Source organism: Martes martes, assembly GCF_963455335.1.
Source record: "Martes martes genome assembly, chromosome: 13".
Lineage (NCBI taxonomy): Eukaryota > Metazoa > Chordata > Mammalia > Carnivora > Mustelidae > Martes > Martes martes.
In genome coordinates this window covers 87,505,570-87,532,399 of record NC_137901.1, presented here as the reverse complement: position 1 = coordinate 87,532,399, position 26,830 = coordinate 87,505,570, and the positions used below count along the sequence as shown (strand labels likewise).

Below are 26,830 nucleotides of genomic sequence, written 5' to 3'. Positions count from 1 at the left end.
TCACAGTATGTGAATTACATCTCAACCCAAAGATCTTGAGATATCTTTCCTCCAGTCCAAAGGAAAAAAGTGACTGAGCATCTTGGGCCACCACGTTGTACAGGTAGGGGGACACAAAGATAAGGAAAGTACAATGTCCAGCTTCAAGCTGCTCACAGCTGGGAGGCCACACACAGGTCAGAAAGCAGAGCCCAAGGCAGGTCACACGCCCTCAAGAACTCAACAGGGTGGGTGAGCAGAGAGGGGGAGGGCTCCGCCCAGGGGTGGACAGGACGTTTCAGCTCGGCATTGCCAGGGGCGCAGGGCTGCCAGGTAGAGATGGCAGGAGAGGCAAGCTCTGCCCCGAGCGCGGGAAGGGAGGGCAGAGGACACCCGGGGAGGAGCTGGCCATACCCGCAGGTTATTTTTCTCTTCTTTTCTCTTTATCCAGTTGAGGGCCTGCTGCTGGGGGTCGATGCAGAGGGGGAAACGGCTGGCCCGGGTGGTGAGGATGCCATTCTGAATCGAGAGCTCATCAGGGGGCAGTCCCTGGGATCCCCACCTGGAAGGACAGTGACAGGGAAGTCTTTCTTGTCAGGTTGTAACCGAGTGCTAAGGGTGGTAAGATTGGCCTTCCAGAACAATCTACCAGCCCCCAGGCTGCTCAACCCTTCCCCAGAACTGGGGAAGCTGCATTTGCAGCTCACCCTGCCGTTTCTGTACAGTCAAGTTGGCTGCATGCCTCGCTCTCCCCCGCCAGGGTGATGCCCACGTAGACCGCTCACTGGTCCCACCCCCCACCCGGCACCCTCGTCCTCCGGATTCAGGGTCGCACACACCTGCTGATCTCAACGTCATCTGTGAGCAGGTTTTCTAACCGGAAAGGCTGGCTCAGGGGAATCTCCCGCTCCAGGATGTCATTCTGCCAAACTTGGTAGACCATCTGGTCACGGAACTCCCACGTGAACGCGCCCTCGTAGCTCAGGAAAGCCGCACAGAGCAGACAGTCCCCCAGCAGTTTCACGCGCCGGTGCATCAGCTCATCTAGGTCATTCAGCCACCTGGCGCAGGAGATGGGGGCTGCGGTAAGCCGTTAGCTTCCAGCACAATCTAAAGAACATTCGCGAATAACCACCTTGACACACTGCTAACGGGGCTAGCCAGGAAACATGGTGGAGATAGTCCCTTCTTCTAGAAACAAAGTTGGAAGACCTTGTTCAATTTTAGGGCTCGGCAGAACCCAGCATCTAATGGGCTGGAGAAATGTTTACAGGAGGCATCTAGTCTCAAAGCTATTTATCAAGTAGCAATCACATTGTTTTTGGTTTTGTTTTTTTAGTAAGTTTTTTTTACCTTTATTTATTTATTTGATAAACAGAGATCACAAGCAGGCAGAAAGGCAGGCAGAGAGAGGGGGGAAAGCAGGCTCCCCACTGAGCAGAGAGCCCGATGCGGGGCTCAATCCCAGGACCCTGGGATCATGACCTGAGCCGAAGGCAGAGACTTTAACCCACGGAGCCACCCAGGTCCCCTGTTTCTGAATGCTTTAATCAGCAGTTTGCTGACTCGCCCAGCAGAACTCCTGAGCTCAGGTCTTGCTTGGTGACAAAATTCTACCCAAGATAAAAGGGAGTAGACGTTTCCCTTGGCCCCTTCTGCTAAATGGTGAAAAACTTTCAGGTTTGAGAAATACTGAAAATGGTTTGTTTCCCACAAGCAAACAGTATTTTCTAGTGTTTTCCATATCACTTGTGCAGGTGCCTGATTAGAAACTACTCTCCCATCCAGCGGACCAGCTCTGGCCAAACGGCCTTGCCCCGAGGCACCAGACAGCCCTACCTGCCTCAAATTGAAACTCAGGACGGAGCCAGACTCAAGAGCCCTTCCTTGGAAGACAGCTGCCCCGCAACCGAGGTGGACTCCTCCCTCCAGACCCACCCAGGACGCAACATTTCCAGAACAGACAGAACCTTGCCAGAGGCCCCGGGTGCCTCCCTGTCCCCGCAGCTAGCCGGCCTCCGTCACGCTTGACAACTATTCAATAAACCGCAGAACGTGTAAAACGGCCTTAGCCATGACAGTAGTGAAATCTGAACTCTCCCAAGAGGTCTCCAGATAAAAGGAGAGCGCGGCGGAAAGACGACACGGTAAGAGATTCGGGCCCCGGCGTCCACGGACAGACCACGGGGTCTCCCTCGGGGCTGTCATCGGACGGGCTCCTCGGCCGCTGACCTGATGTTCTCGGAGCCCAGCCCCGAGATGAGCTTGTCCGCCGCTATCAGCCGCCTCTCCATAATCTCGGCTTCTTCCTGCAGCATTTGCTTTTCCAGAATGGCGGCCTCGTACTTGGCCCCCAGGGCTTCCAGCTCCCTCTGGATCGCCGCCAACTCATTCTGGATCCTTTCGAGCTCGCGCTTAGTGAGGTAGAAGTTCCTCTCCAGCCTGGCCACCTGAGGGAAGACCAGTCACAGGATGGTAGGGAGGGGGACCACAGTGGGGCAGGGATGAACGAGTCCAACCCCAGGGCTTAGGTCTACACTGCATTTCTGATGTCGTTCCTACTTCTTGGGGCCACTGTGTGCCCTGCCGAGGTACGTGGCTCCTTTCCTTAGTCACCTAGCACTTGCTTCAAAAGCTCTAATCCCACTGGAAAACAAGACGGCCTACACCCAAGTTAGCAGACGGTTTAATTTCCATGTGCGCTGAGGTCACGGTAAAATGACACTGTGGTTCTAAGTCAAAAACTCAAAACAACGCGTCGAGAACAGTCCTCGCCTTCCACCTGGTCCCAAATTTTCTAGGAACAAAATTCTGAGGGATAAAGCAGTGTCAAAATAGATCTCAAGATGATCAAATCAACCTTGTAACTCTCTTTGTAGCCTGTGTTCATCATGTCACTTTGACCCAATGGTTCTCAGGTGGGACCGCCCCAGAGGACAGATGGCCACGTCTGGAGACATTCTGAGTGGTCAGATCTTGGGGGTAGGGATAATGGCGTCCAGTGGGCGGAGGCAGGATGACACATCCTACAGAGCACATGACAGCACTCACCCCCCACCCCAGAGAATGGTCCAGCCCCAAGGGTCAGTAGAGCCAAGACACAGAATCCTGCTTGAATTACAGAGGATGATTTTGACCCGTTTATCCTACTCTTTCCACACAAAATTTGAAAGCCTTCCAGACTTCGGTTCTGTCCGTCCATTCACACGGTCTAGATGAGAGTGATATAATTCAGGCTTATCATTTATTAGCGGTGGTGGAGGGGGGAATGGTTATGTGACGGAAAATCAGAACCTTGCCCGCATTTGTCCAGCAAAGCTGTGGACGTATTAATTCCGACTCCAGATTGCTCCCTGGGCAGCTCCGTTTAGGTCTTACGCATGGGCCATACCTTTTCTCTTTTGGGCTTGATTTCTCTAAAAACGTCGCAGTAGCCCATCACAGCTTCAACAAACTTCAGCATCCCCAAGCCTGCTTTGCTCACAGCTTCCATTTCTTCAGTTGTGGTATTAAGAGTCTTCAAGAGGCCTGATGGTCAAAGATGGAATGATCTCGATGGGTCACAAGCCCCATCTTGGGAAAACAAAATGGGAAATAAATTGCCGATGGACAAGCGCCACTAAACGAGTTTTGTGTGGGTGGGCGCTTAAGACATGAGTGAGGGGCACAGGTTATGGCCACCCAGGACATCCCTATGATCCAGGCACCTCTGTGTCCAGGGTGTCCATGGGGACCCCCAACCGTGCATCAAAGTGGCTCAGAGCGGGTAGCTAGCTGGAATTCATAGGCCATGATGGGTCACCATCACCTCTCCCCGCACCCTCACCCCAGGGGTAATTTCACGTGAACGGAAACCCACCCCATCAATATTCAGGTAAAGAGAGGTTTGGGTTTTTTGTAGCTGTCGTTATCCTTTGTGTTTCACTTAGTTTTGTTTCTGAGCGGCTGAGAAAGAGTATTTGATAATAACATTCTGAACAAACCATGAAGATAAACAGTGACACCGTGAACTTGAATGGCTTTTTGCAAAGACTGAAACCTCGTTCCCACTGGCTGAGCATCTAGGTAGGACAGGCATCGGGCTCAAAGGGAAAGCCGGCATTCTACAACCGAAGACGGGGAGGCCGGCTGTGGGCGGTATCAAACCCTCCTCGCCCATCTCCCAGGGACCTACAGGAGACTTTCTACTGGCAAAAGGTGCAAGGGAGAAGTCAGAGGTAGACCATCTCTTGCACCACCAAGCCTGATGTGCAAGATGGATCGAAGAGGAGGCCAGGCTGGGTTCCGTAAGAGGATCCTATTTCCTAAGGGGAAACACCAGAGTGATTGTTCTTGAACGTTTGGAGGGCATTGGCTGCTACTGACCATCTAGCTTCCAGCAGTCCCATTTCACACAACAGTGCCTCCACCTTCATTTCCTCTGGGAATGATCCTTCGGCCTATTCCGCCCCAAGGGACACAGTGACAACTGACCCCAACAGGAGGGTCGGCCTCTGATAAGCCCCCTCTGTGCTCTCCATCCCCGCTCCCAAAGCCTGAGCTGTCAGACGGAGACGGACCCTGGTTCTTCCTGCGTCCGTCTGTACGCACCTCTGATATTTTTCACCTGGCTCTGCGTGATCGAATCAAAATCAATCTCCATCAGAGACCTCAGGAAATTCGGGTCAGACATCATGCCCTTGGCAGTCTTCCAGTTGAGTTCCTTGTACCCTTTCATGATGAGGATGCACTCACACACCGTCTGCACCTGTTTGGGGGGCTTGGCAAAGGATCTGGTGAGAAATAAAAACGTGTGTGAATCAGACCCAGGACGTGCCCAGGATCAGCCTAAATGAGAGTTTAGAAAAGTTCCAGAAAGTTCCAGAAAAAATGGCTCAACCCAGAGTCCTTTCTTAGAGGTGACACAGCATGGAGGCCGAGGAAGCCATATCCCAGCATGGACTGGGGCTCCTCGGGGGGGCTGCTCCCAGGGCAGGGACTGGTCTCAGCCACCGGGGGCCAGAACCACGAGGGCGGGTATCATTAAAATGCAAACCCAAGCCACCCAAGCGTGAGTCAGTAGGTCAAGGAGGAGCCTGAGAATCCGTGTTTCTAATGAGAGCTTGGGGCAGCTTCTCAGACTCTGCCGCGTAGCCGCTGGCATTACTGCCGTCCTCCTCCTCCTCCTCCTCCTCTTCATCTTCGATCTCTTTTCCATTTACTAGATGAAGAGACGGGGCTCAGAGTGTCTGGACAGTCTGCCTGTGTCCACACAGCCTGTGGGGTCCAGGGTCCCCACATCCGGGGCTCCTTCCAGGCTATGTCACCCCTTACCTGTTTCCTTTGCCTTTGAGGAGACCAGACGGTCACTCGGCCCCTCCAAACACTCAGATGTCCAGTGCCCTCCCCCCTCCAGGGCACCGAGACCCCCAACGAAGGGGCGAGCACGCGGCAGCACCGGTACACACGTGCAGGACCGGGAGGCGTGTTAACGGTACTGGGGGCAGGGGCAGGGGCACTGGGCTGCCTGCTGCTCTCGGAGGCTCTCCACGCCACGCGAGTCCTGCAGACGCCAGAACACGGAGAGAGCCAGAAGCTTCGGGAAAATGATGGAGAAGAGGTGAATGGAAGGAAGGAAAAGAGAGAAGACGGGGAGATGAGAGAGGCCCCCCGAAGAGGACATAGCGGGGAGGGGGGAGGCAGGCAGGGGTCCAGCCATCAGCAGAAGCAACCCAGAGGCGAGCGGGAGGGCGGGAGGGGGCGAGAGCACGAGAACAACCCAAGCAGGGTAGAGGTATGGAGACTGTCTCTACTGGGCAAACGCCCCGGCCTCCCTGGCCCCAGGACCCCCGCCCACCGGCCTGCAGACAAGAGCGGCGAGAAGGAGCGACGCGGCGCAGGGACAAGCCAGGGCAATGACTCCAGCACGAAGACCGGTGATTAAAGTGGTGGTCCTGAGTCACCAGGGCAAGGTGCAATTACACCGGTATTAGGTGCTTGCGAAAGCCCACACCGCCGTCAACTATCTTTAAAAGGCTTCCTTCCGGGGGCGGGGGATGGAGGCCAGGCCCAGGCCACTGATCTTTGAAGAATCAGAGGAGGAAAGATTCGGTGAGATGTTTTCAGATAGAAGACGGAAAGGACCCCAGCCCCAGTGGAGGGTCCTGAGCCCGTGGGCAAGTTGTAAACTATCCAGCGTTCTCGGTTTTCCCACCTGCAAAATGGGGAGGCAGAGCCAGACCTTCCCGCGCCCAAACCCTGCGAGTCTGTGAAAGTGACGTTCTCGGCCATCAGCTGACAAGCTAGTACCTGGAACCGTGTTTCTACAGAAGGTATCGCTGTCGTAACACAGGACAACTGAGGTATTAGTAATCCTGAGGTTCTCAGTCTGGGAAATGGAAACATTTTTGTTTCATTTCCTTTCTCCTATCACAAAAGAAACTCAGGAGAGGGCGCCTGGGTGGCTCAGTGGTTTAAAGCCTCTGCCTTTGGCTCAGGTCATGATCTCAGGGTCCTGGGATCGAGCCCCGCATCGAGCTCTCTGCTCAGCAGGGAGCCTGCTTCCTCCTCTCTCTCTGCCTGTCTCTCTGCCTACTTGTGATCGCTCTGTGTCAAATAAATAAATAAAATAAATAAAATCTTAAAAAAAAAAAAAAAAGAAAAGAAAAGAAACTCAGGAGAGAGAGAGAGAGAGGAGGATGATATGCTGCCCTCCCCGGAGGGAAAGAGTTGTCACAAACGCCACTCCCTACCTTCCCTCATTCTAATTACCCGGACGCTCCGACTGTGTCTGCTTTTCCCTCAGCCCAAGCTCCTGCCAGCCTCAGAGAGGGCCCCCCTCTAGCCTCCATCCTACAGCTGGTGGATCCCTACTCTCTAGTCCCAGCTCAGTGTAAATGCCCCTTTCAAGGGATGCCTGGGTGACTCAGTCGTTAAGTGTCTGCCTTCGGCTCAGATCATGATCCCAGGGTCCTGGGATCGAGTCCTGCATCAGGCTCCCTGCTCAGCGGGAAGCCTGCGTCTCCCTCTCCTACTCCCCCTACTTGTGTTCCCTCTCTTGCTGTGTCTCTCTCTGTCAAATAAATAAAGAAAATCTTCCAAAAAATAAGTACATAGATAAATAAATGTCCCTTCTAGGGAGCAGGGGAGGCACCTGGGTGGCTCAGTCAGTTAAGCATCCAACTCTTGGTTTTGGCTCAGGTCGTGATCTCAGGGGGTTGGGATAGAGCCCCACACTGGGTTCCACACTCAGTGTGGAGTCAGCTTGAGTTTCTCTCTGCCTCTGCCCCTCACCTGCCTCTCAAATAAATAAACCTTTAAAAAAATAAATGTCACTGCCTGGGGAATACCTTCCCTGACTCCCCACCCCCCCAGAGTAGGTGAGGTTCCCCCATTATCTACAGTCATGGCAGCAAAGACCTTCCCACCCTAACTTCTTGGGTGATTTTCCTCTACATGTGGGATTCCTGAACGCCCGTGCCTTCCTGAGAGTGTCAATTGAATGTGATGAAGGCCTTGCCCGCCGGCTCATTGCCGCTCAGCCCCAGTGCCAGCATGGGGGGCGTGGCGAGGGCATCAGCACCCAAAGACTACCAAATGAATGGAAGGAAGAAGAGTAAAATCACAAGCCAGTAACGAAGGGAGCCTTTTATACTACAGAGGATCATGCACTTCTGATCTTCATGACTCCTAATTTCCCTGCCTTAACATCGGATGATTTCAACAAAAAGGACTGAGCATTGCAGAATGAATTGTCAAGATGTCAGTGCTGGCTCACCACACTTACCATCCAAACCACCTAAAGGAAGCCAGATTATAGTCACCTGGAAAAAATAAAATTGGATCCAAACTCACAGTGAACCCCTGGAAAACCCAAAAGATCAAATATTTAACTGTACAGAAAGATATTTAACTGTAAAAGTATGGGAAGAAATCATGGGGAAATTGTTTTACAATGCTACAGTTTTAAAAGGCCATTTAAGTATGACACGCTATCCAAAATCCACAAAATAAAATATTGCTAAAGTCTGTCATGTAAATACAAAAGTCTTATACATGGCAAATACACACACACAAACCTCACAATCAAACTTAAATGGCCAATGAACCACTGGGGAAAATATCTACAACTCACATCATGGTTAAAAAACTGATCTCCCGGGGCCGCCTGGGTGGCTCAGTGGGTTAAAGCCTCTGCCTTCGGCTCAGGTCATGATCCCAGGGTCCTGGGATCGAGCCTCGCATCGGGCTCTCTGCTCAGCGGGGAGCCTGCTTCCTCCTCTCTCTCCCTGCCTGCCTCTCTGCCTATTTCTCTCTCTCTGTCAAATGAATAAATAAAATCTTAAAAAAAAAAAAAACAAAACTGATCTCCCTGTCACATAAAAAGCCACTGGGACTGAATAAGAAAAAAACAAGAGCACTAACAATATAACAGATAAACGTGCAAAGCATATGAACAGTTCGCAGAAAAAGAAATACACACGACCCTCATACACATTTTTCACATATGAAAAAAAAAAGGGCAACATCACTCGCAATAAGGGAAACGCACATTAAAACTACACAAACACCGCTTTTCACCTACAAAACAAGCAAAAATCCAAACGCATTATAATGCTCTCCACCGGCGAGGCTATGAGAAAGCAGGCACTGCAGTGGATTGCCAGTGGCGTGTAAGTGGGTTCCACCACCAGGGAGAGCATTAAGCAGCAGCTGTAGCCATTACAAACACACACACCCTTGGACTTGGCGATTCCACTCTAGACATGTGACCTGCCAGTGGACTTGCCCAGCTGCACAAAGAAGTATGGTCAGGGTGGTTCTTCTGCCTTCGTACAGGCAGAAGACTGGCGACAAGCTGACGCTGCATAAACTGGGGCTAGTTAAACAGATGGCGACAGGGCCGTCCAGTGGAACGCGATGAACTCTTCTCAAACGCGGGGGGAGCTCATCACACGGCAACACACGAGAGACCTCCAAAACGCATCGTTCACCGGAGAAGCCAAGATATAGGAAAATGTGTACAGTATAAGACCATTTACACACCAAAAAAGGGAGGAAAAAAAGGGCACTCAGGTATCCCTTGTTCTACCACTAACCTTCGGAATCTAAACCCAGGAACGGAAGAGACACGTGTATCTCTGATTGCCTTGATCATAAAAACATTCTGGATCGATATGTGAGAGCAGAAAGGCAGTTGGTACCTGTTGTGTGGGGGGAGGGGAACTCAGCTGATGGGGCAGGTGAGAGGGGCTTTCACATGTCATTTTGATGTCAGAACCGTGATCCTAGCTCATGCTTACTCGGCACCGACAGCGCGGTGAACCCAGTCCGGGAGCTCTTCCTGTAACAGTTCAGTCAGTCCATCCTCCCAACGGCCCTGATGCCATGGGGACAATTATCATCATCCCCATGTCACAAATCAAGAAACTACAGCACATGGGGCGCCTGGGTGGCTCAGTGGGTTAAAGCCTCTGCCTTCGGCTCAGGTCATGATCTCAGGGTCCTGGGATCGAGCCCCGCATCGGGCTCTCTGCTCCGTGGGGAGCCTGCTTCCTCCTCTCTCCCTCTCTGCCTGCTTGTGATCTCTGTCTAACAAAAATAAACAAAAATAAATAAAATCGTCAATAAAAAAAAAAAAGAAAGAAACTACAGCACAGAGAGGTTAAGTGAGTTGCCAGAGGTCACACAGCCCATAAGAGGCAGAGCCCTGCATGAACATATCATCTACTCCAATAATCACATTTTTAAAAACTATTCCTTTTAGGTCTTAGGCCATTTCCACTTTCTCAGGGATGAGCTGAGCCCCCATCTCACACCTGTCTCAGGCGTGATGCAGGCATCCCTCGTTCACTGTGGGGACGCGTAGAGAGCTCTCCGTTTAGTTCTTCAGAAGCCCCATCTCTCCCCTCCCCCTTGAGCTGATGTGGGGACCCACAGCCCCTTCTTGCCAAATGAATCCCCTTCAAAACTTCTCCCCAGCTCTCTGCTCTTACAGAATTTTTCTGCCGCTGACCTGGGTGTGGTGCCCAGAATTTGTGTAACTGACAATTGGCTCTTTCCCTTGAAAACGTGTACGCTGACGGTCTGTCCCCCAGCACAGCTGGCCATGCCTTTCGGCTTCATTCTGGCGCCGTGGTCTGAACGTCTGACACATACCACTGCGACTTTAAAACGTCCGTCCTTATACCCTCGGTCAACCACGCTTCGCAGAACTGAAAGAATGACTTCTTGCCAACAGCAGCAGCAGAGAGTCTGCAGATGACCTCCCAAGAAATGCTTCGGTCCCCCGCCCTGGAACCAGCCAGACATTCGGTTCAAATCCCCAAGTGTCACTAATGAGCAAACAGCCAGGGCACAGCCTTCGACAGAGGAAGGCTGCTCAGCCTTCAGGAAGAGGAAGAAGCATCGAGAACAAGCCTCGTTCTGCCAGGAGCCCGAGACGGAAAGTCAACCAGCGACCTGGAAACAGGAGACTCTCTCACCGGAGGCCTGACTATGGGGCCAGAAGGACTGAACCCCTCTGACAACAAAGATGTGACGGGGACAGCTGAGGGGCTGAGGGTTGCAAGCGGAGGTGTGGCGGGGGGGGAGTTAGTGGGGAGAGCCAGGCAGACAGGGCAGTGCGCCTTCCTGGCTTCAGTCCCGGTGCTAAATTTACCAGCGAGTTCCATTAACGGGACCCCAGGGTCAGACCACACGATGCGGGGAGAAAGTTCCCCCGCCAGCCCCACACCAGGCCCTTGACCTGGAAGTGCTCTGGTGGTGGCAGAGGCAGTCATGTGATAGGTTGTTTGCCGAATGCCTCGGGGCCACAGCGAGGAGCCCCTCTCCCCACCCCTCTCCAGCCCATGCGGCTAGAAATGGGCCCTGGGCTCTCAGCTCGTGGCCGCCTCTGTCACACTCTCTTCGGCAGGGCACTGGTCCCCTGGGGCAGGTGCCCTATGGCTGTTTCGGGCAGATACTGGTGCGGGGCTTCCGTGGAGAGCACTGGCCCACTGAGCTCTGGGACTCTGCCCCCTTCTCTGCGACAGCCTGGGTCCAGAGCCAACAGGCCCTGCTCCCTCCTGGCTGGGGGGGACCTGGGTGCGCCCACTCCCTGCCCAGGGCCCCAGCTTCCTCATCTGCAAATGAGGACAGGCCCCACGGCCTTGGAAAGCACTCAGCCCCGTGGCCGGCCCATGACGGAGCTCCGTAAGTGTCTGACCGCCAGGAGGAAGGGAACGGCTGTCAGGAGCGCCACGGGCGGCCGCACACGCATGGAGATCGCCATCGGTCACCTGATCTCGGTCACATCCGATTTGTCCAGCTTCTGCAGCTCCAGCTTGGCGGCCTCTAGGATAGGCATGACCTCGGCGAGGGCCATCTCGGCCTCAGCCTTCTCCACCGCAATGATCTTGTTCTGCTCTTCTATTTCCATGGCTTTTTCCTCTGCGAGCTTCTTCTTTTCCTCAGCTGTGGGGGGAGAGGCTGGTGAGTGAAGATAGCAGGCGTGGAGAGGAGAGACCACCGCCATGGAGACAAAGCAGCACACAGCCCTCCGAGGTCAGTGCTGGGCTGTCAGGGGATTTAACACTCTTGGGCCAATATGGCGGCCTTGGGTGTTCCTGCTAGAGCAGAAGTTCTCACCCGGCATGGGGTCTCCAACACCAGGACCGCTGCTGACTCCGACTGGCCCACCCACGTCCCACCACTCCGTCCCATGGGACAGCCCCCCAGCCCTGCTTAGCTGGTGTGAGCCAAGGACACCAGGGCCGTCCTCTGTCTTTCTGGTTTGTGGAGATCTCTCTGCTTCTCAGCACCATCTCCAAGGTTTGTTCAGACCCCATTGAAAAGTCTGCCCCTTCGGTCACTCTGGATCCTCTATGCTTCATGACATGGATCGAAATCTGGCATTTCACTTAATTGTTGGCTCACTGATTGTCTGGTTCCGGTCACTGGAACGTAGGCATCTCCCCAAGGGCTGGAAGCTCGATCCCTAGCACAGAGCTCGGCTCGTGGTGGCTATACTGGGCTGAAGAGCGTCCCCCACGATCCACATCCACCCACGACCTCCAAATGTGACCGTATCTAGAAAGAGGGTCTTTGGACTTCTAATGAGTTCACGTGAGGTCATACTGGGTTAGGGGGTCCTCAATCCGATGGCTTATGTCCTTATAAGACAACCACATGAGGACACGGGGACATAAAGGGAAGTGGCCACTGGCACCAGATACTGAGATGAACCTAAAAGCTACAGACTACCGGCAAACACCAGAGGCTGGAAGAGGCAAGGAGGGGTCCTCCCCCAGAGACTTTGGAGGGAGCATGGCCCCCGACACCTTGATTTCAGACTCTGGCCTCCAGGACCGTGAGAGTAAACTTCTGTTGTTCGAAGCCCCCCAGCTGTGGCCATTTGCTTGGGCAGCTCTAGGAAACGAGTAACTGTCCCTTATCTGGGGGCACCCGGCTGGGACTGGAGCCCAAGGACTTGAGCATCACAGCCCTGCTCGTAACCACTTTGGTGTACTGTCATCCCGTGTGCGGGGTCCCCCGCTAAAGTTCCTGCTGACTCTGCTTCAGCAAATGGCCCCAGGGAACCCATACAGTGGGTTCTTGACAAACGTATGCTGGATGCCCTCGGATTTTCCAGCGCGGCGTCCTCTAGGGAGTCATGCCCACAGTCAACAAGCAAGCGTCGACTGAGCCTCTGTAGGGGGCAAATCGTGTAGGGGCCCTAATGCGATGTGGGATCCTGGCCCTGGGAGAGATCCTCGCTGGAGCAGCAGGAGGACAAACGCATGGGGGAGACGGAAGCAAGGTCACAACCGTGAAACCCTCAGAACTGAACAGCAGAGCGGAGACTGTCCGCACTGTCAGGGTGCTGGGAAGACGGTCCATGGAGCAACTATCACAGAGGAGATGGGCCTGGCCGGAGCGACTGCAGGTGATCTCAGAGCTGCGGGCACCAACGGGGGCCCTCGAAGCCCCACACGCAGGAACGCTCATCACGCTCAGGAGAAAAAGGGTGGGCTGACAGGTGGCTTCTTGGGGATGTCCCCCAGTGGAGCTCTGTCCTATCTGGGGGAGCCCTGCTGCTCCCCCACCCTCCACCGAGCTGGCCGCACACTGACCTATGGCCGTGTTGGTGGCGATCTCCTCCAGGAGCGCCTCGCAGGCAATGGACTTCTCTGCCAGCACGACCTTCTGCACAGCCAGCTTCTGGTTCAGCTCGTCCAGCTGGATGGTGGCCTCCTTCAGCTTGTCCAGCCCCCCCTCCAGACGCTTGCATTGAGCTATGGAAAGAGAGTAGCTGTATTCCTCACCAAGGTGGGTGTGCTTCCCCACACACCCAGGCAAGCATTCCAGGGGCCCCCCTGGGGATTCAACCCACTGGGGCTCAACCTAAAAAATCATCCTCGTGAGACATCAGGCAGCATCAAGGACCTCCACCACCGTGCCAGGACCACATCGGCCAAAATAAATGTATTTCTGAAAACAGCACTTCCCTTGGCCAACAGCCAGAGCCAGAGCATTTTTTTTTTCCAAAAGCATTTTCCAACAGAGCGTGTTGCTGCCCTCGCACCCTATCTCTAGGCAGGGAAGACACAGAGCTCCAAAGTGCATGACCCAACACCGACACAGGAAAATAGGAGCGAGCCAGACCTCTCCCACCCAGAAGAATCGCTCTGGGAAGTAAAATCTGGAATGCGCTGCACATTTGTCTTCATTAGCTCCTGCTAATGAAGCGCTTGCTGAAAGACGAGGTCAGCACTTGGATCCTACGTGTTCCCCGTCCCGTTCCCCTCATCTTACCTGTGTTATACTGAGTTTTCTCATCCAGCAGCTTTGAATACGTGTTAATAAAGTCCAGGTAGTTTTTGGGGGTTACATAGTTGCTACGCCTCAATTTCTGTAGAAATTGTTTGCTGAACTCATTCACGGATTCATGGACCAAAACAACGTGCTCCACCACACCGTCTGTGTTTTCCACCGGGATCATCGGATTAGTCCCTGAAGAGAAAGGAACAGGGAAAATGCCTCTGAGGCGGTGGGAAAGAGCAGGTTCCTCTGGAGTTAAACACGACATTCCTGTCTGATCCAGCAATTCCGCTCTGAGGCGTGGACCCACAAAGCCCTGAAAATGTCAAACAGACTCTTGCAGGCCAATGCTCACAGCTGCGTTACTCGTGACAGCCAAAAGCAGGAGCGACCCAGTGCTGGTCGACAGATGGCCGGATAAACAGAATGCGGTCCACCCCTACGATGGAAGAAAGGAAACTCTGTCCCGTGACACGACACGGATGAACCTCGAGAACAGGCTGAGTGTAAGACGCCAGGCCCAGAAGTGACACATGGTGCACGATTCGACTTCATATGAAGTCTCTAGAACAGGCAAATTCAGAGACAGAAAGTAGATGAGAGGCTATGGGCGGGGGCCTGGGGCTGGGGTGGGAGATGGGAAGTTGGTGCTTCACGGGGACAGTTTCTGTTTTACAAGATGGAAGGTCTGGAGCTGGACGGCCGTGGCAGCTGCCCAAGAACGTGAATGTGCTTCGCGCCACTAACTCGACTCCTGAAAATGGTTAAAATGACAAATTTTATGTTACAGATGTTTTAGCACAATAAAAAGGTGATATAAAAATGTTTAATAGATGGGGGGCCTGGGTGGCTCAGTCGGTTAAGAGTGTGCCTTCAGCTCGGGTCATGATCCCAAGGTCCTGGGATCAAGTTCCACATCAGGCTCCCTACTCGGTGGGGAGCCTGCTTCTCCCTCTCCCTCTGCTGCTCTGCCTACTTATGTTCTCTACTTCTCTGTCAAATAAATAAAATCTTCTAAAAAAATGTTTAATAGAGAAAGCAAAAGAGCAGCTATCGCCTGGTTGGTGGCTCTCCTGGGCCACGGGACTGATACATGCTCTGCAGGCAGGAAGGTCTGTCTCCCGGGCTGGCTGTGCCACTGTCCCGGGAGGGAGCCAGGGGTTTCAGGAGGGAAATGCACCCAGTGTCACTGCCGGATCCCTTGTGCCTGGCACACAGCGGGCACAAAGCGGGCCTTCCTCTAAGTCTGTTGAAACCATCTATCATCTCTCCCAGTGCTCAGATCACAGCCCTTGGACCACCCAACAGACAGCACAACACACTCCCTGCCACGCAGAAGGGGCCTGCAACTAAGTAGAAGAAAGACAAGATTGACCAAACGGAACCGTTCAGCCAGAGGTTGTGGGTTTGATCTGAAATTATACGAAGGGCCAGAACGCCACGGTCCACAGAGAAAAACCCTGCCTTCCAAATATCCACACTTTGGGGCACAGTTAGCCCAACACCAGGGAATCTGTTCCAAGAAAAAAAAATTCTTAGCAAATTCCACGCGGTGTTCTTTAGGACACGGAGCCGCTGCGTGGTGACGGCAAACCAAAGCGCTGCGAGCACACGGGGATGGCTCCCGGGCCTGCGGGGCTGGTGGACCACACAGGACGCGCCCATCCCGCTGCCTGGTTTTTTAAGCACGGTTTCACGGGAACACAGATCCAGCAGCAGACATGAGTAGCTGCTGCAGAGCCCGTGTGACCCACACAGCTGGAAATATCTATCACCTGGTCCTTTGCAGGCCAAGTTTGCGGATCCCCCCCGTTAGATGGTGAGTTCTATGGGGAGCACAGAGCCACACTTGTCCCTTTCCCCTGCATGCTGAGTAACATTACGAGTTCTCCCTGGGTGAATCGACAAGCGACTCATTTACTGAACACAGGGATAGAAGGTGGAAACTATTTGTAGACCCACCCGGTGTCATTTGATGTCAAGGTCCGGACCAAAAACTTTTCCCTAAAGATACGTTGACTTGCTTTCTTATTCCAGAGAGTAAAATTAATAATCAAGGACTTAAGTGTTTGAAACTTCTGAGCAAATTCAGCACTGATTATCAGTCTCCTGAAAGGTCCTCCGGGCATCCTTTGAGTCAGGGATCAGCCCGCTTTTCCTGTAAAGAGCTCGGCAGTGAAAATGCAGCCTCCGTGGGCCATATGGTCTCTGCTACAATTCCTCAACCTTGCAGTCTGGAGCTTAAAGCAGCCACAGACACCACGTTCATTGACAAATGAGTCCGTGTCCCCATCACAGTCTGTTTCCCGAAACAAGCCGTGGGTCCCCTTTGGTCCAAAGGCCGTGAAGTGCCAGACCCTGCTCTGGTAGAGGCTGGATCCGTCAGACGCCCCGCTGAGCACAGAGCCCAGCACCCTGAGATCCCGACCTGTGCCACAATCAAGACTCAGCCGCTGAACTGACTGAGCCCTCCAGGTGGCCCCAGTGCCCTGAAATCCCTTTAGATTAAAGCACAGTATAAACCAAAAACACACTGACAAACTTCAAAGCCTTCATGGCCATGGGGGTAAACCGTGAAGGGATCTACTGGACCAAAATTCAAAGTCAGCAAAGTGATAACAAGTTATTTTGTTATACCATTAGCGTGCCCCACCCCCATTAGCGGTCACGTACCTAAAAAGGACTTAGCAACGGCGAGGAGGGCTTGAGAGGGCCAAGGCATGAACCAGTCGATACCGGTGTTATTTACAAGACCTTGAAAAGAGGGAGAGACAGAAGAGATGCTCAAGGACAGGGACGTGGTGGCAGAAGCCAGCACGGTGGTCGAAGTGTTGGATGCGTCCAAGACTAACTCAGCCAGAGCAGAGTTTCTCAGCCTCAGCGTGGCGGACTTTGGCCTGGACAGTCCTGCGTGGCGGGGTGTCTGGGCAGCACGGAGGGTTCAGGGGCACTTGGTCTCTACCAACCGGATGTTGGTACCACGCCCCCCAACCCACCGACGCGAGCCGCGGAAACGTCCCCAGGCACTGACATATGTCCCTGAGGGGGCCGGTAAAGTCGCCCCCCACTTCAGAACCTCTGCTCTCTTCTGTTGTGACCATCCTGCCAGCCTCGGGGAAGATGCAGAGACAAGAGGGCTCAGTACGCGCCACAACCGGGCCTGTGAGCCTTTCCTGGTGGGGGGAGACGGCGCCCCCCCGTGGGCAGCCCGAGAGCCTGCTGGCCACTGGGAGGGACAGAGCAGGGTCCGTCCTACACAGCAGGGCCTACATGCCAGCCCCGGGGACCACCCCAAGTTTTGCTCTGCCGGGGACACCTTGCCGGAGGTGGGGAGGGGATGGCGATGCAGGCTCGGCCCCGGGCACCTGGGAAATTCCTGCACCGGGTCCTCAGGGTGTCCCCGACCGGCGACATGCCCAGGACAATGTGCAGGTTGTTGGCACTCTTGTTCACGAAATACTGCCACACGGACTCCTTGGCCGGGCCCGTCCCTTGCTTCAGGGCTTCCGGTCCAATCTGACTGAGGATCGTCTCCTTCTCCTCTTCCGGGAAAAGCGCAGGGATGATCCCTGGAAAACGAAGACCAACGCTGGGTTTCCCAGCCTCGGGGTTATCATCTCTCTAGGCACCGAAATGACAGAAGCACAGCGTCCCCAGAAAAGCAGGGGACATCAAGACCAAGGAGCAGGGCCTGGGCCCGGACACTGAGTCCCCCTTTGAGCCTTAATCTCGTCGGTGAAATGAGAGAAATAAATGCCTCCCGCTCACCTGGGATGTGATCGCGAGCGCCAAAGCCGGGGTACTCAACCAGGGGCAAGTGTGCCCCCCCAAGAGACATTTGGCAACGTCCGGAGACATGTTTGGTTGCCCCAGCTCGGGTGTGTGTGTTGGGGGGACGCGCTAATGGCACGGAGGCGGTGAGAGCCCAAGGGTACAGTCAACCGGCCTGGGATTCCTGGGAGAGCCGCTGGTGTCAGCAGGACCAGGGATGAGAAACCACTGCCAGGGGTAACCGCTCCAGAAAATATATTAATAACCTTGACCATGTGGGGTGCTATTTAAGTGAGGCCCCCAGGAGCTCTCTTGGCCTTCACAGAAAATACCACCTAGACCTGCAGTGGGGTTTACAGATACGAAAACAGGGCTGACCTATCCCCCTCTTCTCACCAGCCTGCAATCCACGCATGCAAATCTGATGCCAACCCAGGGCAGCGTGTGCTAAATGCCACGTCCATAGCCCAGACCATAGATGCCCCGGGCACTCAGGAGCCTTGAAGCCATTGCTGCCAAGGAGAGGCTTCTTGGGGGAGGGAAACCCCACAGGGCACGGGAGCCAAGATCAGGAGGAAACGGGGAACTTGGCCCTAGCCTGGAGTGTGGAGCTCTGCTGTTTGTGCACACACCCGCCCCCTTCCTACCTCCCCAGTTCCTGACCACTCATCCCTCTTTTCCTTTGGAAAATCACTTCCCCATTCTATGCCTGCCTGTGGTTTGGGTGGTCTGCCCCATCAGAGCCCCTGTGAGCCCGAGGGATGGGCTCAGGGGTGGGCATGGGATCCGAGCCCACCCGTGGGACCCCCTGTGGGGGACTCCGGCCGCAACATCTGAGAAAGAGCCTCATCCACCCAGGCTGAACCAGGAGGCTGCTAGAGAGGGGGCCAGGGAGAGAGTGCGGCAGGCAGGAGGAAGCGCGTGGGCTAGAAGCGGGGGCAGGATGGCCTGTAAGGAGGGGAGGGGAACTCGGGCTGCAGAAACAGAAGTCGGTCCGCGGAGACCCAGAACACCGAAAGCGGGGGTCAGAGGGAACTGGTGACATGCACGGACGGCGGGGCTGTAGGAAGCAGGGAGAGGAACAGAAGGATGCGTGTGGAGAGTCAAGGTCAGAAATGATGAGGGTCTGGCTCTGACGGAGGGTAAAGGGGACGCGAGGGAAGGGACAGGTTTCAGAGAAAGCCTGATGTGGGAGAGGCCAGAGAGGCAGACACACCCCGCGGTTCAGGCCTAATGAGAATTCTGGAATAACGAAGTAAACAGGATGGTACAGAGGGAGCCCGCCGACGACAAGAAAGCAGCCAGAGTCTCACTAGCTGGGATGTTGTCTTACTATAGCTACACCGTTCCAAATTAGTAGCATGCCTTCTTATTAAATATCTGATGGGTTCCCTACGGAACCAAGCTGACCCAGCAGGCCCGGGGCTGCGCTCCTTACAAAGGCTTGCGTGCAAGGTTGGCCCCTGGCCAGCATCCGGGAACCTGGACTTTGGGAGGGGTCCTCCCGCCGTTCATCCAGCCGTGTGCCTCACCTACAAAGAGTGTGGTCTGTGCTGACCCCACCTGACTCCCCCCTGGAAATCTGGAACTCTGGTCGGGGCCAGGCAGCAGGTGCCTACGTGACCAGCCCCCAGTGAAGCCCATGGGTGCTGAGTCTCTAAGAGGCGTCCCTGGGAGATCATACTGCACATGGGGTGTCACAGTCAGATGAGGGGGAAGCTAGCGTGTCCTGTGTGACGGCCCTACAAGAGGGTTCTGGAAGCCCGTGCCTGGCTCCCCGGACGTCCCCCCATGCACCCCTTCCCCTTGCTGATGGTGTTTTGTGACCTATAATTGCCTCATGGCTATGTGTTCTGCAAGATGGAGGAACTCGCCCCTGGTTCTCCTCCTACCATCTCAGCCTCTGGCTCACTCCCCCGCTTCTCCCTGCACCTAGCCCTGGGCTCACCTGATTTCTCGCACCCCCCCCCCCATCCCCAGATGGTTCCATCCATTCCCAAGGCTTGGGGAACCACACGCCAGTGATGCTAAAAATCGACATCTCCACCCCGGGCCCCTATTCTGAGAGCCAGACCCCTACAATCCAACCGCCCATCCGCTAGCAAACTGTGTTCCCCCCCTCCCCGCCAGAAAGAGACGTTGAAGTCCTCAGGACCTCAGAATGTGACCTCACTCAGAAACAGGGTCTTTTAGGAAGTCATCCAGTTAAAATGAGGTCACTGAGATAGGTCTTAAGCCAGGACAACTGATGCCCTTGTTACAAAAAGGGGAAATGTGGACGTAGCGACAGACATTCTGACCCCAGGAGAGCATGTAGGCACAACCCGGGCAAGGCAGCCACAAGGCAGAGAATCAGAGAGACCAGCAGAAGCTGGAGAGAGGCCTGGGACAGTCTCCCCCAGAGTCCCAGAAGGAACCACCCCTGCCCACACCATGGTGTGGGACGTCCAGACTGTGAGACAATAAATGGTAGTGGTTTTAGATTTTTTCGAAGGGATCTCTACCCCCAGCGTGGGGCCCGAACTCACAACCCTGGGATCAAGAGTCTCACTTTCCACCGACTGAGCCCACCAGGAGCCCCAAGTGTCCGTGGTTTTCAACCACCCATCCTGTCATACTTCCTTACAGCAGTCCTAGCACACTAACACACGCTCTGACGCCCTGTTTGGATTCTTCCTCTGTGTAACATACTCCACACCCCCCGAATGGCACAATCCCAGACCCAGGTCACCTGTCACCCTCTCCTGTTCTCACCTCCCTCTTGCCTAGACCTCACAGGGCAGCCAGAGGCACCCATGAAAACATGAGCCTAGACCACACTGTCACCCCGAGAGTGACCCGCAGCCTCCTCCAAGTGATCTGCCAGGCCTATGCCGAGTGGCCCCTCCACCTGCTCTCGTCCCCATGCAGGGCACACCCCACGCAGAAGCAGCCCCCCCCCCCGCCGGCACCTGACGTCAGCATGTTGTTGATGAGCTCCAGGAAGCTCTCCTCGGCCACGTGGGCGTCCGTGAACAGGAAGATCATCGTCTTGTTCTCTATCCCGAGTTTGAGATAAAGGTTCTTCAGGTCTTCCCGGAAGTTGTTCTCCGAGTAGCCTCGGCTCAGAAGGATCTCAAACACCTGCCGACACAGAGCACGGCAGCGGTGAGACCGCCGGCCGGCGCCAGGGTCACTGGCCAACTGGGCTGGTGGGGGGGGGCGGGGGGGGCAGGCCGCGCAGCTGTCTCAGCGGCACGAGTGACAGTGAAAAACCAGACAACCCGGGCCATTTTCACAAACACTGCTGAGTGGGAAACGCGGGACGAAGGACACTCGGACATCCCTTTGCATCAAACGAGCGGTGATAGATGTGTGCTGTGAGTGCACACACGTGTGGGGGTGACAGTGTGTGCCGGGGACACAGGCCTGTGCAGACGGGATGACAGGATCACATGAGTGTGGCAGAAAAAAGGACATCTTCGGTCGTTAAATGAATCATTTGAGTCACAGGGCAGGGGGGACAGCCAGGAATGGGGATGGGAAATGGAGAGCAATGGACGGGCCAAGCCACGAAGAAGAAAAACAGAACACACACACACACACACACACACACGTACAACCATAATGTGGGCACAGTCCCCATTGGGATTTCAGTAAAAATGAGAGAGATCATGGGAAGATATGCAGGGAAATTAAGGAAGAAGCCATTTTAAATTCTTAAATGTAAAAATCTTACTACACATGAAATAGACACCAGTGTAAAGGAGGGCACAAGTCTCATCACAAGTCACCTCCCCTCCATTCATTTCCCTCGGCCCCGGGGGTCTGCACGTGCAACCGCAAGCAACGGACCACCAGCTCCAAAACAGCTCAGAAGACCTCCAGTCCCTCGAACTGGGATCCCACCCCCCAACTTCCCCTCCACTTTCTAGGGTACCACAACAGCCAGGTTCGCCTTCCTCCCCCTCCCCGGACCTCAGGTGTGTCCCTCTCTGCCATCCCTCGAGGCCAAGATGCCCAACCGCGACCTCAGAGGGAAGTCATGTCTGATTTACCCAGACCCGTCAACAGAAAAAAAAAAAAAAAATCAACTGGTCTAGAAAAATGTACAATTATAAAGCAATTATATTTCGGCCACATTTTTTTTTAAAGATTTATTTATTTGAGAGAGAGAGAAAAAGAGCAAGCAGGGGGAGGGGCAGAGGGAAAGAGAGAGAATCCCAAGCTGACTTCCCGCTGAGCACAGAGCCTACGGGGCTCGATCGCACAGCCCAGAGACCACCACCTGGGCTGAAACCGAGAGGCAGACCCTTACCCGACCGAACCACCCAGGTGCCCCTTGGTCACACGTTTTATCCGATTTATAAAGGTAAGTCAACCAAATTTCTAGAAAAGAATTTCTAGAAAATCCTAGATCTAGATTCTCATTGTCTAGAATTTCTAGAAATTCTAGAAAATTCTCGGTCTAGATTCTAAATTTGGCACATCGACCAAATTTCTAGAAAGACTGTCTAGAAAATTCTTTCCTAGAAATACTTTACACAAAAGGTCAACAACTGCGCAACACCGCAAGCTAGACTCATTGAACAAACCCTGACTTTCTCTTCTGCACGAAGAGTTCTTACAAATCAGTGAGTGCCTAAAAAGGCAACTCAAAAGAAAGACAAATGCCCAATGAGCGTATAAAAAGAAATTCAAACTGCACTATGAATTGAAGAAAGAAGTACTTGTGTAAACTAACACTATTTTTCACCAATAATATTGGCAAGTATCAACATGACAACACCCAGTATTGGCAAGAACTGGGAGACATGGGACATTACCAGTAGCATGAATCAGGATAATCTTGTTGTGGCCGCTACTGGTTGTTAATTAAGGCATTTAAAGGAACAAGGCTGAATGACATAATGCCACTGTCCTCACCACCCTGATTAAAGATTTGCTTAAAAAAAAAAAAAACCCTCATTGTCATGCATGGTCTTGGCAATGAGGTTTTGGATATGACACTAAAGCATAAAGCAACGAAATCAAAAATAAGCAAGTGTATCGTGTGAGGTAGGTCTTCAAGATTCAGCCTCCCTGCGAGGTACGCATCGCCCCTGGCAGAGGCCCCCCGCGGGTGAATGGCGGGCGGGCAGGGCCGGAGCTCACTAGAAGATTCCGAGAATGGCGTGGGGCGTGGGGAAACAGGAACCCCCACACGCTGCTGGTGGGGCTGGAGCACGGTACGGTCGCTTTGGAAAATAATCTGGCAGCTTCTCCAACGGCCAAACATGGAATTGCCGTATGGCCCAGCAGTCCCAGCCCGAGGCGTCTACCCAAGAGACACAAAAACACGTGTTGACACAGTGACTCGTATGCGAACGTTCGCAGCAGCACGGTTCACAGCGGCCGGAAGGTGGGAAAAGCCCACGTGGCCGTCAACGGATGGACGGATAAACAGAACGTGGTCCATCCGGCCCCGAGCGCCCGGATTCAGCCATAACGAGGAATGAAGGACTGGTGCGTGGAGGGAGCCTGAAAATGTTACTCGGAGTGAGAGAAGCTGTCACAAAAGACCACATCCTCTGGGATCCTATTCATCGGAGAGCTCGGGACGGGGAAGTCGATAGAGACAGAAAAAGTAGATGAGTGTGTTTTTAGGGCTGGGTGAAGGACGGAGAGCTAAGGGGCACAGGGTGTCTTTTTTGGGGTGACAAGAATGTCCTCAAATAGACTCCAGTGACGGGTGTGCGGATCCGTGAATAAACCGACAAGCCCTGAGTTGCACCTGGCGAAGAGTATGGCCAGGGAATTACGTCTCCATAAAGCTGTTGCTTTGAGCTTGTTTGTTTTAAAGAGATTCTAAGAATGGTCTAGAACTGTGTGGGCTGGTTGTGCAGACAGAGCGGCCAGCAAGTACGTGGCTGACCCGAAAGCTGGGTCCACGGAGGTTTGGGGCCACAAGCCGTTCTCCATACAAGTACACGTCACAAACCCCAAGACTGGCCAGGTCTGACTTTCCAGTTCGATCTGACGTAGTCTGCACTCCACAGATCATCCGAAAGTTAGAGTCTTCGGACAGTCAGTTAAAATAATAACAAAGGGGGCACCTGGGTGGCTCAGTGGGTTAAGCCTCTGCCTTCGGCTCAGGTCATGATCTTAGGGACCTGGGATCGAGCCCAGCATCGGGCTCTCTGCTCAGCGGGGGGCGTGCTCCCCACTCTCTCTCTGCCTGCCTCTCTGCCTACTTGTGATCTGTGTCTGTCAAATAAATAAATAAAATTTTTAAAATAATAACAAGGAAAAACAAAAACCTGTTGTACACTCTACGAGAACACCATCTTACGATCTCTTACAGATCATTCCCCTATTTGCGTGAACTACCAATGCCTAGAAATCGGTCCGACAGACTTCTCTCGGGGAGGGCAGGCGGGCTCACCTCGCAGCCGGCTGTGAAGGCAGCCAGCCTGGAGAGAGACTGCTTCCCGGAGCCGCCCACCCCGACCAGCAGGGCGTGGCCGCGGTCCATTCGGATGATACGATGCACACGGGTCAGGTGCTCCAAGGCGTCGTCAAAGAGAACCAAGTTCATTTTGGTGTTGCTTTCATTATACTCCTCGAGAATTTCCTGAATTTAAAAAAAAAAAAAAAATTTTTTTTTTTAAAGGATCTCTGGATTTTAAGAGACAGACGTATTTCCTTTGGTCCAGGAGGAATGAGGAACAGAGGGTTGATTTTCTTTTCAATAATCTATAGTGGCTGAAATAATCAAATCATTTGGGTTCCAGGGACTAAATCCAGCGTGGACAGTGAAGGCTCTGATCTGCTGGTCTGTGATCGGCCGGCAGTGAGCCAAAGCTGGTTCCGGGGCTCAAGGCACGAGTTAAAATGAAAATGACTATCAGAGAGCCAGCTGAGCGGTTCCCAAAGCTGGCTGTGCGTGGGAACCCTGGGACCTTTCATGGGCTTGAGGAAAGGAAACTCTCAGAGGGGCGAACCCAGGGGCCCATGCATTTAGCACAATTCCTCAGGTCATTCCATGCACCCCTAGACGTGATAATCGCCAGACTGGACACAAGCCTGCATTCTGAACCTTGAGACAGCGGCATGGGTGTTCTTCCCAGCGCTGCCTCCCGAGCTCCCGTGCAGCGCTCCGGTCCCCCGAGAAGTGCCCCCAGGAGATGGGAGCCTATGGAGAAGGTCAGCCCCGCCGGCACCTGAAACAAAGCCTTGGCCGCCTCGTAATCCTGGATGTCTTCATAAATGCGCATCTCCCCTTCCTGCAGGGCCGTCCGGAAGTCTCCAAACAGGATGGGATCCCGCATCACCACCTCCAGGTCGTCGTTAAAATGTTCCGTAACCAAGTCCCTTATGTGGTCTTGTACCTTTGGACAGAAGACCACTTAAGGACCCAAACTCAACAACAGAGATGTGCTAAAACGTTGTCAGAAAAAGAACATAGGCTCAGATTATCCAAAGTAATTATTTTTTCCAGCTGCTCCAAGCTATGTAATAATCTACCCTCCCTTATCCACCAACTTTTGTTGTTACTGTAATTTTCTCCCGCTGGTGAACTATATTTAAAAAAAAAAAAAAAATAGCTGGCCAGAGAGGAGGGTTCCTGCACTGTTTATTTCACCCAGAGAAGAATTTTGTGGTTAGGGTTTTGAATTAGCTGGTGTATTTTGAGGTACTGACCAGCTGTTTGTCTGTTTCGTTGATTAACCGATCGTGGAAGACCCTCAGACACTCGTTTCTCCAGACTCTCACCATCTGGGTCACCGTCTGGAACCTACGTGACAGGAGGGGCAAAGTCAGTCATGAAGTCGTCTAGAAAGAGAAAGGCATTAGATGCTACTATTTTCAGAGGGATACACGGGCCGCAGAAAAGGACATTTCTATAGTCCTTTTTTCTCCCCGGTCTCCCATTAATGAAATTTAATGGAAGTGAACAAATTAAGTGTAAAGACCATAAAATCGCCATCTACAATTTATCCTCCAGTCGGGAAGAAAAAGAACATTAGCTGTAAATGACAAGTGACATAAAACGGGTACCTGACATGCTCCTACTTGCTGGAATGCATGAATTTAAAATCAGCATCAAGGCCACTGGCAGCTTTTTTTTTTTTTTTTTTTTTTTAAGAACCAGCTCCGTCTGGCCCCAGTTCCGGAACTTTCTCTGGTTTCCGACAAAGAGCCTTTACTTCCCCCTACATACCTGGAGCTGTCTTCTCCTGAACTATCATTCCAAACCCTTCAAGGGTACCTGAGAATAAGTTTGGGCTCATGGAAAGCCCTCAACTCACTTTTCCAAATTTTGTGGACTCAATGGGAATCCACAAAATTAGGACTATGCTCACAAATCTACAAAAAGTATACATTAATGTAAACACATAAGTCTAGCCTTAACAAAATAATTTCTATACTCAGACTTAAATCCTTCCTATCCTCTGTGCTTACTTCTCCCAAAGATACACATGATGGAACCAATCAGCAACCACCAACAATTCATTCCTGAGCAAAACGCAACTTTAGAACCAGGAACAAATGATCGGTAAAGCAGTCCCACCAAGGGGCTAAATCCACCTGTCCACTCATCTGTCTTTCTTGGTTCCACCTGTCTTCAGGTCAAGGGCTTGGAAGTCATCAGGCCTTAACCACATATTTAACTCTCCATTTAACATAACCAAAAAGACATTGGGTGAATCAGTCATACATTGATTCATCAAGTTCATGGACAAGTCCTCTGTCTTAAAAGAGTAAGAAAAAGCATCATCGTACCAATGGGCCACATGTTAGTGAGACAAAAGAAACTCACCGCTCTGGATTCGTGAGGACAAGACCGTTAAAAACTCTCGAGAGATCCCGAAGATTAAAGATATAATGGAACTTGGATGGGGTGGGAGGCAGGTCCTGGACAATGGCTTTGGAAAGCGCCAACGTGCAGAAAGTCAGCTTGTCGTTCACAGCCCTGATGCTTTCATGGAACACCTGAAAAATGAAAAGGCCCCCCCAAGAGTCTATCAATGGATGAATGGACAAGCCACATGGTCTATCCACACAGCGGCGTATTATCTGGCCATATCAAGGAGGAAAGTACCGACACACACGCCACCACATGGATGAACCTTGAAAACGTGAGGCTAATGGAAGAAGCCAGTCACCGAAGACCACGTAGCATATGATTCCATCTATATGAAATGTCTAGAAGAGGGAAATCCACAGAACACAGAACGCAGATTAGCGATTGCCAGGGGCTGAAGGATGGGATGGAGTGACTGCTTTGGGGGTGACGAAAATATTCTGGAATTACGAAGTGGTGATGGTTATACAACAT

General features: G+C 53.0%; 1 protein-coding gene across 1 annotated transcript in view; it reads right to left on the bottom strand.

The window, feature by feature from the left end:
* The window catches only part of DNAH10 (dynein axonemal heavy chain 10), a 132,296-nt gene that overhangs the window by 14,958 nt on the left and 90,508 nt on the right, over positions 1–26,830 (bottom strand). Inside the window, exons 48-62 of the mRNA XM_080821641.1 lie at positions 26,312–26,484; positions 25,192–25,285; positions 24,711–24,878; positions 23,933–24,121; positions 20,481–20,652; positions 17,124–17,327; positions 16,432–16,512; positions 13,753–13,950; positions 13,071–13,232; positions 11,238–11,412; positions 4,570–4,751; positions 3,371–3,507; positions 2,212–2,429; positions 819–1,040; positions 394–541 (exon numbers count right to left, since the gene is read on the bottom strand). Of these exons, the coding sequence (XP_080677767.1) occupies positions 394–541; positions 819–1,040; positions 2,212–2,429; positions 3,371–3,507; positions 4,570–4,751; positions 11,238–11,412; positions 13,071–13,232; positions 13,753–13,950; positions 16,432–16,512; positions 17,124–17,327; positions 20,481–20,652; positions 23,933–24,121; positions 24,711–24,878; positions 25,192–25,285; positions 26,312–26,484 (2,523 nt within the window). The remainder of the gene's footprint in view (positions 1–393; positions 542–818; positions 1,041–2,211; positions 2,430–3,370; positions 3,508–4,569; positions 4,752–11,237; positions 11,413–13,070; positions 13,233–13,752; positions 13,951–16,431; positions 16,513–17,123; positions 17,328–20,480; positions 20,653–23,932; positions 24,122–24,710; positions 24,879–25,191; positions 25,286–26,311; positions 26,485–26,830) is intronic.